At 57.1% G+C, this 12,573-nt stretch overlaps 5 protein-coding genes across 5 annotated transcripts; 2 read left to right on the forward strand and 3 right to left on the reverse strand.

Moving 5' to 3' along the window:
- Window positions 1-958: 958 nt before the first annotated feature.
- Window positions 959-4,851, forward strand: CCMA1212_007651 (Protein kinase C-like; the record flags this gene model as incomplete). Its single annotated transcript, XM_073704815.1, has 7 exons — window positions 959-1,373; window positions 1,530-1,796; window positions 1,877-2,857; window positions 2,923-4,003; window positions 4,072-4,273; window positions 4,326-4,731; window positions 4,790-4,851. 7 exons carry the CDS (start codon window positions 959-961, stop codon window positions 4,849-4,851), a joined length of 3,414 nt encoding a protein of 1,137 aa, XP_073556532.1.
- Window positions 4,852-5,700: 849 nt separating this feature from the next.
- On the reverse strand, window positions 5,701-7,194 carry CCMA1212_007652 (Short/branched chain specific acyl-CoA dehydrogenase; the record flags this gene model as incomplete). The annotated part of the gene is made up of 2 exons (XM_073704816.1): window positions 5,701-5,746; window positions 5,828-7,194. The coding sequence occupies 2 exons, from the start codon at window positions 7,192-7,194 to the stop codon at window positions 5,701-5,703; spliced, it is 1,413 nt and encodes a 470-aa protein (XP_073556533.1).
- A 658-nt stretch (window positions 7,195-7,852) lies between these two features.
- CCMA1212_007653 (37S ribosomal protein S12) lies at window positions 7,853-8,489 on the forward strand (the record flags this gene model as incomplete). The annotated part of the gene is made up of 2 exons (XM_073704817.1): window positions 7,853-8,353; window positions 8,415-8,489. 2 exons carry the CDS (start codon window positions 7,853-7,855, stop codon window positions 8,487-8,489), a joined length of 576 nt encoding a protein of 191 aa, XP_073556534.1.
- Window positions 8,490-9,028: 539 nt separating this feature from the next.
- Window positions 9,029-10,453, reverse strand: CCMA1212_007654 (Alpha-1,2 mannosyltransferase KTR1; the record flags this gene model as incomplete). Its single annotated transcript, XM_073704818.1, has 4 exons — window positions 9,029-9,096; window positions 9,156-9,444; window positions 9,526-10,338; window positions 10,403-10,453. 4 exons carry the CDS (start codon window positions 10,451-10,453, stop codon window positions 9,029-9,031), a joined length of 1,221 nt encoding a protein of 406 aa, XP_073556527.1.
- Window positions 10,454-11,242: 789 nt separating this feature from the next.
- Window positions 11,243-11,750, reverse strand: CCMA1212_007655 (uncharacterized protein; the record flags this gene model as incomplete). The annotated part of the gene is made up of 2 exons (XM_073704819.1): window positions 11,243-11,555; window positions 11,614-11,750. 2 exons carry the CDS (start codon window positions 11,748-11,750, stop codon window positions 11,243-11,245), a joined length of 450 nt encoding a protein of 149 aa, XP_073556528.1.
- Between the last annotated feature and the right edge of the window lie 823 nt (window positions 11,751-12,573).

A 12,573-nucleotide genomic window follows, 5' to 3' on the forward strand; every position in this document is an offset into this window, starting at 1 on the left:
TCGTGCTCGATAGAGAAAATCGCCGGCCAGGCACCACGTGGGAGCTTGTTGAGTGGTTAGTTGTCTGCCAGAGACTACGATCATGTCTCCATGCTCGGATACATATATAGGACTCGTCATGCTTAGACGCGTCCTACATACTGTACTGTTGAATGCTGAAGGCAAACAGAATGGAAGCCACTCGGCCCAACGTAGCGTCCTCAACCACTATCGCCCGTAGGATATCGCGATCCAAAGCCCCCAATTTGGGCTGTCGGCTCAGCTTCACCGAACAAACACCCCGGGCAGTGGCTGTAACGCAGCTCCCGTCCCCCAGAATCTGTTCTCACATGTCTGATCGTGGATGCCTTACATGGTAGGTATGAATCAGCACCAGGATCAGCTGTCCATCAGATTTGATGTAATCGCGGTGGAGGATCTACATACAGCTGCTGGTCACTGGCCTCTAGGGCGTTGCTGTGCTGCTGCTAGCGCTGCGCAGCCTCTGAGAGCCTCCGTGCGCCTCCAAAACTCGTTGCCAAACCGCCCGAGCCTTGCACTCCAGCGCTGTGGACAATAAACCCCGCCACATGCCTGCCTACCTTAATACCTAGCCGACTCCCCCCCCATCACTGACGACATCCACAAAACACCACCTTTGTCGGGACAGGCAGCCTCTGGTCCTTTCTCTCCTCCTCCTCCTCCCTGCCACTGCAAGACGCTCTGCTCCGCCTCTCGCCCAGGCATCCCGCCCAGCAGCTCCGTGTCGGACCTCAGCCGCCCGTCTGCTGCCCGTCTGGCCGCCTTCGCTCGTGGTGCAGCATCTAGTCGTGGAGCCGCTTGTTTTTTCCCTCTCCACCCCCCGTCTTGCTCCTCCTGCTTCCCTCCTGCTGCTCCTCCGCAGTCCCTAGCCTCACCATCACCACCAGACTCCCCGTCTCGTCTTGCGCGAACGAATCGCGCTCCCCGCACCGGCGCCATGAATGAGGACGAGGCCATCCAGAACATCACCAAGAAGATCGAGCGCGAAAAGGCTCTGATCAACGCCGCCAATGCCATGCGTTCGCAGACCAACAACGAGGCGGTGCGCTCGAGGCTTGACTCCCAGATGCGCGACGGCCGCCGCAACCTGCAGTTCTTCGAGGAGAAGCTGCGGGACATCCAGATGCGCAAGGTCGGCCAGGGCGTCGAGGGCATGTCTCTGGGCGCCGACGACGCCGGCCGGCCTCCTCCGCCGCCCAAGGATGCCTCGTCGGCGGCGTGGGGAGACCAGGCGGCCTACGGCCAGCAGAGCCAAGTCGGGCCGCCCTCGGATCTGGCACCGCCTCGCCACAACTTTGGTGCCCCGGGTCCTGGAGCTGCCTCCAAGGCCCGTCCCAACTTCACCAAGCTGGGTGCGTACTCTGAGGAGCCTTTGCTGCTTCGTCTCCGAGCCTTTGTCCCCTGTCTGCTGTTCTTCATCACCGTCTCCCCGCCATCCCCTCTTCAATCCCACCCCCCCCTCCTTGCGGAATGCGAGCGGCAGCTAACCAGACTTCCTCTTCTCGCAGACCTGATCAAGTATGATACCCCCTACCTCGGTCCTCGAATCCAGCACATGCTCTCGCAGATCCAGTTCAAGCTCAACGTCGAGGAGCAGTATCTCAAGGGCGTTGAGAAGATGGTGCAGCTCTACGGCATGGAGGGCGATCGAAAGAGCAAGGCCGATGCAGCTGCTCGTAGGGTTGAGAGCAAGCAGAAGATCCTTCTCTTGAAGCAGGCATTGAAGAGATATGAAGAACTGCACGTTGACATGGACTCGGCTGATGCCCAGGATGGTAAGTCACGCGTCGAAAGGAACGCCAAGAGATATGCTGTGATTCCTCCCCCCCCTTGCTGACCATTGTGTTCTTGACAGACGACTCAATCAACACGCCCAACCTCCGCAAGCCTCTGAGCGGACAGCTCTCTATTCGCGTCGTCGCGATCAAAGACGTGGATCATGCCACCACCGGCCGATTTGCTCGCGGCCCCGAGACATTCGTCGCCGTTAAGGTCGAAGACACTGTCATGGCCCGAACTAAGGTGTCGAGAAATGACCGCTGGGAGGCGGAATATCACAACATGGAAGTGGACAAGGCCAACGAGATTGAGCTCACAATCTACGACAAGCCCGGCGAACACCCCATGCCCATCGCCATGCTCTGGGTCCGGATATCCGACATCGTCGAGGAGATGCGCCGCAAGAGGATCGAGGCCGAGATGAACAGCTCCGGCTGGGTGTCTGCCGACCGAATGGGCAGCTCTGGAGCTCCCTCCCAGTTCCCGATGAGCCCGACGTCCGGCTCTTTTGGAGGTTCGGCGCAGGCTCCCGGCGGCGGCCAGGGCCCAGCGGCAGCGCCCTTCGGCGACCCGGGTCCTCAGCCCCAGGTGGTTACCGGTCCCATCGATGGCTGGTTCAACCTCGAGCCCGCCGGCCAGATTCAGCTCGAGTTCAGCTTCGTCAAGGAGAACCGAGACAAGCGCCAAGTCGATCTCGGTCTGGGCAGAAAGGGTGCCGTTCGTCAGCGCAAGGAGGAAGTGCACGAGATGTTCGGCCACAAGTTTGTCCAGCACCAGTTCTACAACATCATGCGATGCGCCCTCTGCGGAGACTTCCTCAAGTACTCTGCGGGAATGCAGTGCGAGGACTGCAAGTACACTTGTCACAACAAGTGCTACCCCAGCGTGGTCACCAAGTGTATCAGCAAAAGCAACGCGGAAACGGATCCGGACGAGGAGAAGATCAATCACCGCATCCCTCACAGGTTCCAGCCCTTCTCCAACGTCACGGCCAACTGGTGCTGTCACTGCGGCTACATACTTCCGTTTGGAAAGAAGAATTGCAGAAAATGTTCAGGTAAGCCATCGGGCTGCTCATATTCACATCTCCACCCTAGGCCTGCTTGTCTGACGATTCAATAGAATGTGGCCTCACAAGTCACGCCCAGTGTGTCCACCTGGTGCCCGACTTCTGCGGCATGTCCATGGCCGTTGCCAACCAAATCCTCGAAGGCATCCGAGTCCAGAAGCAGCGGCAGCAAAAGACGACGTCGCTCTCGGAAAAGACACTGCGATCCGGCACCAGCAAGAGCCCAACTGCCGCCGGCCACGGTTCTTCTGCATCCTTCTCGAGCGCCGGCGCCGGTTCGGTCCCCGGAACGCCCTCCGCGGAGGCCACAGAGGCGGCACGGCTCATGTACAACCAGACCTCGCCTCAGCGACCGGGGCAGCCCGGCCGTGCGCCTTCTGACCTCTCCGCCGCAGCCGCCGCGTCCGCCGCCATGGCCGCCGCCCAGGGCCGCACCGGCTACGACAGCGCCCAGCAGGATCCCTATGGCCAAGGACACTACGGCGCTGCCGGCCCGGCTCCCCAGCATCACAAATACAACCCGGCGGACTATGCCAACGTGGATCAAGGGTTCCCTGCTCAGCCGCCGGCGCAACCACGACCTTCACAGCCGCAGCAGCAGGCGCCTCCTGCTCAGATGCCTCCTCAGCAGCCTCCACCGCAGCAGCCGCTGCCGCCGCAACCGGGCCAGGCTCCGTACCAGCAGCAGCCTGCCGCACAGAAGCCCCAGCCCCAGCCTCCCGTGGCCGCCCAGGGGGCCGCCGCCGGACCTCCAGGTGGCCAGCGAAAGGCTCTGCCGTCCGCCACCGATCCCGGCACCGGCGCTCGCATTGGTCTCGATCACTTCAACTTCCTTGCTGTTCTTGGAAAAGGAAACTTTGGAAAGGTCATGTTGGCGGAAACGAAGCGATCTAAACGTCTATTTGCCATCAAGGTGCTTAAGAAGGAATTCATCATTGAGAACGACGAAGTGGAGAGCATCAAGTCGGAGAAGCGAGTATTCCTCATCGCCAACCGGGAGAGACATCCCTTCTTGACCAACCTGCATGCCTGTTTCCAGACGGAGACACGTGTCTACTTTGTGATGGAGTACATCAGCGGTGGTGACTTGATGCTCCACATTCAGCGCGGCCAGTTTGGCACCAAGCGTGCTCAGTAAGTTGGATCACTAACGCGACTACCCTTTCTGATGGATAGCAGACGGACTGATACGATTTCTCTAGATTCTATGCCGCCGAAGTCTGCCTGGCTTTGAAGTATTTCCACGAGAACGGCGTCATCTACCGTGACTTGAAGCTCGACAACATCATGTTGACGCTCGACGGCCACATCAAGATTGCCGATTACGGTCTTTGCAAGGAGGACATGTGGTACGGGTCAACGACGAGCACCTTCTGCGGTACTCCCGAGTTCATGGCTCCAGAGGTATGAAAACTGTCGTCCTTCCTCTCTCTCTCTCTACTAACATGTCTTGTAGATTCTGCTGGACAAGAAATACGGTCGCGCAGTCGACTGGTGGGCCTTTGGTGTCTTGATATACCAGATGCTTCTGCAGCAGTCTCCGTTCCGAGGTGAAGACGAAGATGAGATTTACGATGCCATTCTCGCCGATGAGCCTCTCTACCCGATCCACATGCCCAGGGATTCGGTCTCCATCCTGCAGAAACTCCTGACGCGAGAACCGGACCAGCGACTCGGAAGCGGCCCTACAGACGCCCAGGAAGTGATGAGCCAGCCGTTCTTCCGCAACATCAACTGGGACGACATCTACCACAAGAGGGTGCAGCCGCCATTCCTGCCCCAGATCAAGAGCGCGACAGATACCAGCAACTTTGACTCTGAGTTCACCAGCGTCACTCCTGTTCTTACCCCGGTCCAGTCTGGTATGTCCTCGTCGCCCCTCATCGTGCTTATGACGTACGCTAACCCGCCGTGTCACAGTGCTTTCTCAAGCTATGCAAGAAGAGTTCCGCGGATTCAGCTACACGGCGGACCTAGATTAGAAATGGTGAAGACAAGACGTGACCAGGGCAAACTCGCTGTGGTCGAGGCTTCACGATGGCAGCAGCCATGGAAAGCTACGTGACGACGAGGATGACGAGACGAAAAAGTGTCTGATGGGTGTCATTACTACTGGCTAGCATGGCGGCAGAATACGATGGACATTTGATGATACCTGCAGGGGAGAGAGAAGGAACCGGTGAGTTTTTGTGTCTCTGGCTTCGGGAGAAAGGAGTGATTGTTTTCACTTGCTTTCCATCTCGGACTACGCATTGACCTTTCCTCTTTCTCTCTTTCCGTTCCGTTTTTGAAGCAGCGACTCTTACCTTTTGTTTTCAAATTCAATCTTGTGTTTTTAAAAGAAAAAGCAAGTTCCCTTGTGGGCTGGGAATCTCAGATCTTCTCCTCTTTAATACTTTCTTTTTGAGACGCAAAAGGCAGAAGAAGGAACAATTGTCAAGGAGCCTATCCTGTTTGACGTTCGTTCTCGTGGTAGAGGAGAAGAAGTTGGTTTACTTGCTGGGGGGCGGGGGTGGTGTTAAAAATGATAGCGTGCTTGATAGGCAGTAAGAGGTATTGCCTACTAATAGAGAATTTTTGATGTTATGGACTTACGAATGGTGAATGAGTAGGATTGATAACAGTTGTTGACCTGGTACTTTCTAGGCATGTAAACCTGTCTGACAAGATTGTTGATTGGTTTGAAGTCGTGATGATGAGATTGAGATCTATATGGATATCATTACACACCGCCGATATAGAAATCCCTCCTCAATTTCCGTCTATATATACATGTTTGGCTTTGTGTGTTTGGAGTGCCTCCATCAATGCTTTCTTTTTTTTAACTTTACTTAGCTGGTGTACTCCTTTTGCAGAATCTTGGCAATAGTGTTGAGCCTGGTTATCACATCATTAGCCCCTGAACACCGTCTCTTCTCAACATCATCAGGCCAAAGGGGAAAAAAAAAAAAAACTCACTGAATGTTGCTCGTGCCCTCGTAAATGGCACCAATCTTGCTATCACGGAAGTACTTCTCCGCAAGGCCCTCCCTCACGAAGCCCATGCCGCCCATCCACTCGACGGCCAGGCTGCTCACGCGGCCGGCGACCTGCGAGGCGTACAGCTTAGCCATGGCGGCGTCCTTGATAAAGTCCTGGCCGGCCTCCTTCCTGCGGGCGGCGTTGTAGACGAGGGCGCGGGCGGCGGCGATGTCGGTGTAGGCCTGTGCCATCTGGTGCTGCATGCCCTGGAACTCGCCGATGAGGGAGCCGAACTGGCGGCGGTCGTTCCAGGCGTAGCGGGCGGCGTTCTCCCAGGCCCCCAGCGCGAGCCCCGTCATCTGGGCGGCGATGCCGATGCGGCCCTCGTTGAGGATGCTGATGGCGTACTTGTAGCCCTGGCCGCGCTCTCCGAGGAGGTTCTCCTTGGGGATGGCGACGTCGTCAAAGTTGAGGACGCAGGTGCTGCTGGCGCGGATGCCGAGCTTCTTCTCCTTCTTGGCGATGGAGAAGCCGGGGGTGCCCTTTTCGACGATGAAGGCGGTGATGCCCTTGTAGCCCTTGCTGGGGTCGAGGTTGGCGAAGACGAGGAAGACGCCGGCCTCGACCGAGTTTGTGATCCACATCTTGGAGCCGTTGAGGACGAAGCCGTCCGACGTCTCGGTGGCGCGGGTGGCCATGGCGAAGGCGTCGGAGCCCGAGACGGGCTCGGACAGGCAGAAGGAGGCGACGGTGTCGGTGGCGAGGCGCGGGAGGAACGTGCGCTTGACGTGCTCGGAGCCCCATTTCAGGAGGGCCGTGTTGCAGAGCGTGTTGTGCACGTCGCACATGACGCTGACGGAGGGGTCCGCGCGGGCGAGCTCCTCGATGGCGATGATGGCGGCCGTGAAGTTCATGCCCGCGCCGCCGTACTCCTCGGGGATCTCGATGCCCATGAGCCCTTGCTCGAACATTTGCTCGACGAGGGCCGGGTCCATGGCCTCGGCCTCGTCCATCTCGCGCGCCTTGGGGAGGACCACGTCGGCGGCGAACTTGGCGACGGACTCGGTCATGGCGGACTCGATCTCGGAGAGGTGCGTGATGGGCGTCGGGGGGATGTCGGAGATGTCGATGGCGGAGGCGGAGGGTCGGGGGGTGGACGAGGAGAAGTTACGGCGGAGGGGGGTGCTGTTTTTCATGTGATTGTCAGCTGTGAGCTCTGAGACGGAAATATTGGGTGACATGTCGTACACATTGCTTGAGGCGGCTGGACGGACGATGCCGGCGATGGCTGAGCTTCTCTGGGCGAGGGTCCGGCTGCTGGTCCGGAGGGCAGGGCGAAGAGCCCGTGTGAAGGACGAGGACATAGTGGGCGCTTGAGATGAGGCGAGGTGAGGTGTGAGGTGAGGAGGTGAGACGAGTGAGACGAGAGGAAGCTCAGCTGAAGGAGCAGCAGCAGCAGCAGCAGTAACCAACAAGGGTATAGAGAGACACAAGGCTAATCAAAAGAAAAGTCCAAAACAAGGAGCTAGGAAGAGAAGAAGAAGAAGAGAAATAGTTAAAAGAGCATCGCCGGCGTCGGGCTTCCCTGTCCCAAGGTAAAGTCGTCGGTTCAATCAATGACCCGGTGAAGGAGCTCAAGCCGAGGATAACCATGCCGAACTTCAGCGGGGCGGCAGCAGCCAAAAACGTGGGGGAAGTCTGATCTTTAGCCATGGCCGGGGATTAGCCGAGGGAGAACGCGCGGAGTGGTTGGTGGGGACCCCCCTGCTGTCACATGCTGGAGGTACTTGAGTGCCTTAACTTGTGTGTCTGATCGGAACCTGAAAGATCCGGGGCTCCGGGTTTAAGGTCATGTGACCTGCATTCTTTCAGCCCACCTGCAAGATTTGGTGATGGCCTCGAATTGGAGGACTGTGAGCGACAGCATCGCCAGCAACAAAACCAACAACCACCGAATCAATCACCACCAGAAGGCCGGCCGCAGCAACGCCAATCGCGTTCTGCACCATCAACACCCTCACAATGGCCGCCTCCCTCCTCCGCACCTTCTTCTCCCCCGCCCGCCAATCCCTCACAGCCCTCTCAACGACGCCCTCATTAATATCCTCCTCCTCCCTCCTCCGATTCCAGCCTCAACAGTCCGCCTCCTCCTCGCCAGCTTCTCTCTTCCTCCGCCGCGCATTCTCCACGACGCCCGCCCCGCAAGCAACCCTCAACCAAGTCCTGCGCGGCATCCGCAAGGGCAAGCGCGCCCGCCACGCCGTCTCCCCCGCGCTGTCCAACACGCACTGCCCCGCGCTCAAGGGCGTCTGCCTCCGCGTCGGCGTCGTGCGGCCCAAGAAGCCCAACTCGGGAGAGCGCAAGACGGCGCGTGTCAAGCTCTCGTCGGGGGCCGTCGTCACGGCGTACATCCCCGGCGAGGGGCACAACATCCAGCAGCATAGCGTGGTGCTCGTGAGGGGCGGCAGGGCGCAGGATTGTCCCGGTGTGCGGTATCATTTGGTGAGAGGGGCGCTGGATCTGGTAAGCATTTCTGTGGAATTGTTACGATTTGAAGGAATGGAGGGACTGACGAGATGTTTAGGGCGGCGTTGCGAGTCGGACGACGAGTAGGAGTAAATATGGTACCAAGAAGCCCAAGAAGGCCACCGTGGGCTGAAATGGTGCTGTCGACGCTTGAGAGCGCAGAAAGGATTTTGAAAACGACATTTTCCTTGCCCATCTGAGAATCATGCCGATTTAGACGTTGGACGGTCATGTATAAAAAGTACCATAGAGTTGCAAACGAGATGAGCCCTGTATAATACACACCAAAAGCATCACGATTCAAAACTCGCCCAGCGACGAGGAAGAGTCGCCATTTCAAGAGAGATACGGAACGTCGAGCAGATTCCTGCATCACTTCTCAGTTCACCATACACATATATTTACAGAGCAATCATGTCCAAACCCTAAAGCTAGACAGACCGACGCAGACGCCCCTTTATGCCTCGCGCGATGTAACAAAATGCCCATTCCCTGTTTCTCACTTTTCTTGTTTGTTGTAAACCCCTTATTTCATCCGTCCATGCGCATGCATTTGATGTGTTGAGGCTTGCGCGCGAAATGCAACACGAGTATGTGTGGCAATGGTAACTCGCGAATTCCGATGAAAAATCAACTTGAGCGCCGCCATTTTGTCAAGCTTTCCATGCTTTCTTAGTCCGTCTGGTTCTCCCAGCCTTCGGGCTTGTCCATGCCGTTCATTTCAAAGAATCGGGATGTGCCTATCACAAAGACGTGTTAGTCACAATTCTTGTGCATCATGGTCTCCGGGGGCGCTTACAAGAGTAACCCTTCCAATCAAAGTTCTCCTTGGGGTCGCAGTGGCACTTCAGATCCAGTCTCGTCTTCTCGCCCGTGGGGCAGTGCGTGAAGGGCACATGCCAGTAGGCAATGTCGTTGAAGAAGTGAATCTCGCTCCTGTTGAGCATCAGGCCGGCGGCAATCGAGTGGACGGGGGCGTCGCCCCATCGCTCGTAGAAGAAGCCGCCGTCCTTGTCCAGGGACTCGAAGAAGTCAATGTATTGCTTGCTTCGCAGCCACTCCAGGCTGCCAATTTCAAAGTTGGACCACTATTGTCTGTGTCAATCAACTTGTAGCCAGATAGGTAGGAGGGAGACAAAAAGAAGACATCAGCGGGCAGGGAAGCTTACGAAATGGCAGTTGTTGTACGTCTCGCCGCCGTCGTCGCTCAGGAAGCGCAACGAGTTGTCGGGGGCAATGTGCTCGGGGTGGTTCTTTATAAACTTCTTGGTGCTCTCCCACAGCGTGGCAATCGTGGCCGGGTACTCGTAGAGACTGATGACGAAGCTGTACTTCTTGCCCTGCTCAACCATGAGGCGGAAGGGGTCGTAGTGGATGTCGCAGTAGAGCTCGATGGAGGGCTCCACGCGCCAGTAGTATTCGTAGTTCATCATGAGCGGCTGGCGGAAGAAGAAGCCGGACTCGAAGCGGCACATGTGGCGGTAGCTGACGGAGTCGCCGTAGATGATCTTGCGCTCGGCCATGTCCTCGCGCACCTTCTTGGCCTTGTCCTGGTCGATCCAGTCGGGGAAGGACCAATGCTCGGGCGCAATCTCGCCATAGTGCGTCTTGCCGGACACCAGAGACGTCGTGACTTTCTTGAAGGTGTTGTCAAACGGCTTGTCGTTGAGGAACACCCAGTCGTAGTTGTACCGTCGGTTGAAGCGATCCTCGACCTGGCGGATCGAGCGAGCAATGTCCCACACGTCGCTGTTTCGGGCGAGGGTGACAAAGGTGGCGTTCATTCGGGGACCGGGAGCAATGCCGACGAGGTCGTTGAAACCCGGATCGTTCGGGGTCAGGGCCAGGGGAAAGTCTTTGGCATCGCCAGTGGCAGGCGGCTTTGGTGTCGTCTTGGTCGAGTCTGGCGATGTGAAGGTGCCCTTGTTGAGATCCACGCCCTCATACTTTGAGTTTGAGACAAAGTAGAAGACGAGAATTGTCTTTCACTTGACGTTAGCGACAACTGCATAGTGGCAGAGGTGTCTAGTCTGTAGAGCGACGTACGAAGAAGGCGATTAGCAGATAGCGCACATAGCGCGCATTCGCTGACGCCATGATGGCGACAATTGCTGGGAGACGCGAAGAAGAAGTGACAAAAGGGCCGAATCGATGAAGATGCGAGAGATGAAAAGTCTCGCTCTCTCGCGGATGTCAAGTGGAGGGGAATCTGTCGAGCCACAGCAAAAGCGTGATCGACAACAGCAACTGGAATCGGGACAGATGCCGTTAGACGCACATGGCCGGTAGTGTCGCTGGAGATGAGGCCGAGGGGAATTGAAGCCGTTGGCTTGGGTAAGACAAGCCAGGGCAACAAGCCGCAATGATATGATGGAGCCTGCCGAGTTGTAGAGGGAGAGAAAGAGAAGACTCGGAACCGAGAGAGAATGAAAGAAGAGAAGGAAGAAAAGGAGGAATACAGAAGCAGAGGCGGGTATCCGTCGATACGATGGTCGAGGCACTGGTAAAGGTGGAGGGAAAAGGGCTCCAGCTGGGTGAGAAAAAAGGATCGATTGGATGGCCACCTAGTGAATCCCTCGGGTGGTCTGTTGCTAGCATTAGCGGGTTCAGCAGCTGCAGGCGATTGCGCCGGCGCACGCAGCATTACGCAGCTGGGCGTTACAGGGCTTGCGTATGCTGACCCAGGCCCCTAGAGCAACTGAACCGCAGGGAGGCGACGGGACTGCGGACGGTGGGTGATGTGGATGCAACTACGGACCGGGAGGCATCCACTGTTGCTGCGTCCCCATACATATCTTGACATTTGATATTGACCAGGAGCGCGGGCTCAATTGAACTGGCGTCATGGATTAATTGCCATGCACGCCGTTTGGTACGTTATATCTGCTATCGCTGCCCCTGTCTCCATGTCTGGCTCAATGGCTTGGTTGATGCCTCCCGATTCAGCACAGGCCGAGACCGCCGGCAGGCTGCTTCCGGCTCAGGCTCAGGCTCGGGCTCGGGCTCGGGCTCAGGAGGCGGAAGTCTTTGGGCAGATACCTGGACGGGAATTGCTGGACCACGGCTGTGCGCAAAGGAGATGCAAAGGGGGCTGACAGACGGTAACCGACCAACAAGAGGGACAGGAGATGCCCTCAGGGTCTCAGACTGCTGGTCCAACAAGCAACAAGCGGTATGAGGCCTTGCTTGGTTCTCGATCCTGGTGCTGGTATCACAGCCGTCGCACAAATGGCTGGCACGCGATGCATCTCGCCAACCAACAGCAAATGCCAGACAAAGCTTCACTCGCAGTCGTCACTCTCGCCCAGCCCCTGTCATCGCTAGCGCACTGCTGTTGCGCAGGCCCAGAGCTGATCGTCGCTGCTAGCACTGGTGGGAGGATTTCATAGGCCATGATGCGGCTACTGCAGACGATGGGCGTGCGCCAGCCTCGTATCGAGCCAAACTGGGGACTGCAACTGCAACTGGGAAGAAAGTATCGACTCGTACAGAGGGGTTGCAGATCGGAAGTCATGTTCAAACTAGACAGCATATCCATCATGTCTTCATCCATCACTCGGCACTTACGCGGCACCTGAGCCAAGCCTCGACGAGGTGCTACCTCTTGCATGCGTCCATCCCTTGTAGCCAGACCATGTCCCCAGCGCGAGTAAGCCGGGTATCCGATCTCGTCATGTGTGCAAGATTGGATGCTGAATGGCTTTCGGCTGATCGGCTCCTGGCGCAAAAGGCCTCCGAGTCAAACGCGTTTCAACGAGCGGCGATCTTTTTATCGTTTTCTGGCTCGTACATACATAGACGCTGGCCGCTCGTCTCGTCGCATCAGGACAGGGATAGAGATGGACAAATTGGTGGAAACCTTGTAAATGTTGGGTGGTGGTGCTTCTAGCGAAGGAAAGAAGATGCACCCCATTGATTCACAACATCGTCCATAGCTCACCCTCCAACCCTAGATACCTACTAGGTATCACAGCACTCATTGACAACCAATCGGACGTCATGTACAGGTACGTCGTGAGAAAGATGCCTGCATGCTCATGTCCTCTTTGTCTCTTGATTTTGGGCACGTCCCTCTGCTGCCCCTCCATATGCGTGCGCACGTGACTCGCTCCCTCGCCGGCTGACTGTCCTCCCACATGTGGGGTTTCTCTCTCCAAGGACGTCAGTCTCTCCCTCTCCAGATCCGCACAATTGTTGGGCTCCTCAGCGTCTGGATT

The sequence above is a fragment of the Trichoderma ghanense genome (assembly GCF_004382785.1).
Source record: "Trichoderma ghanense strain CCMA-1212 chromosome Unknown scaffold_10, whole genome shotgun sequence".
NCBI classification, from domain to species: domain Eukaryota; kingdom Fungi; phylum Ascomycota; class Sordariomycetes; order Hypocreales; family Hypocreaceae; genus Trichoderma; species Trichoderma ghanense.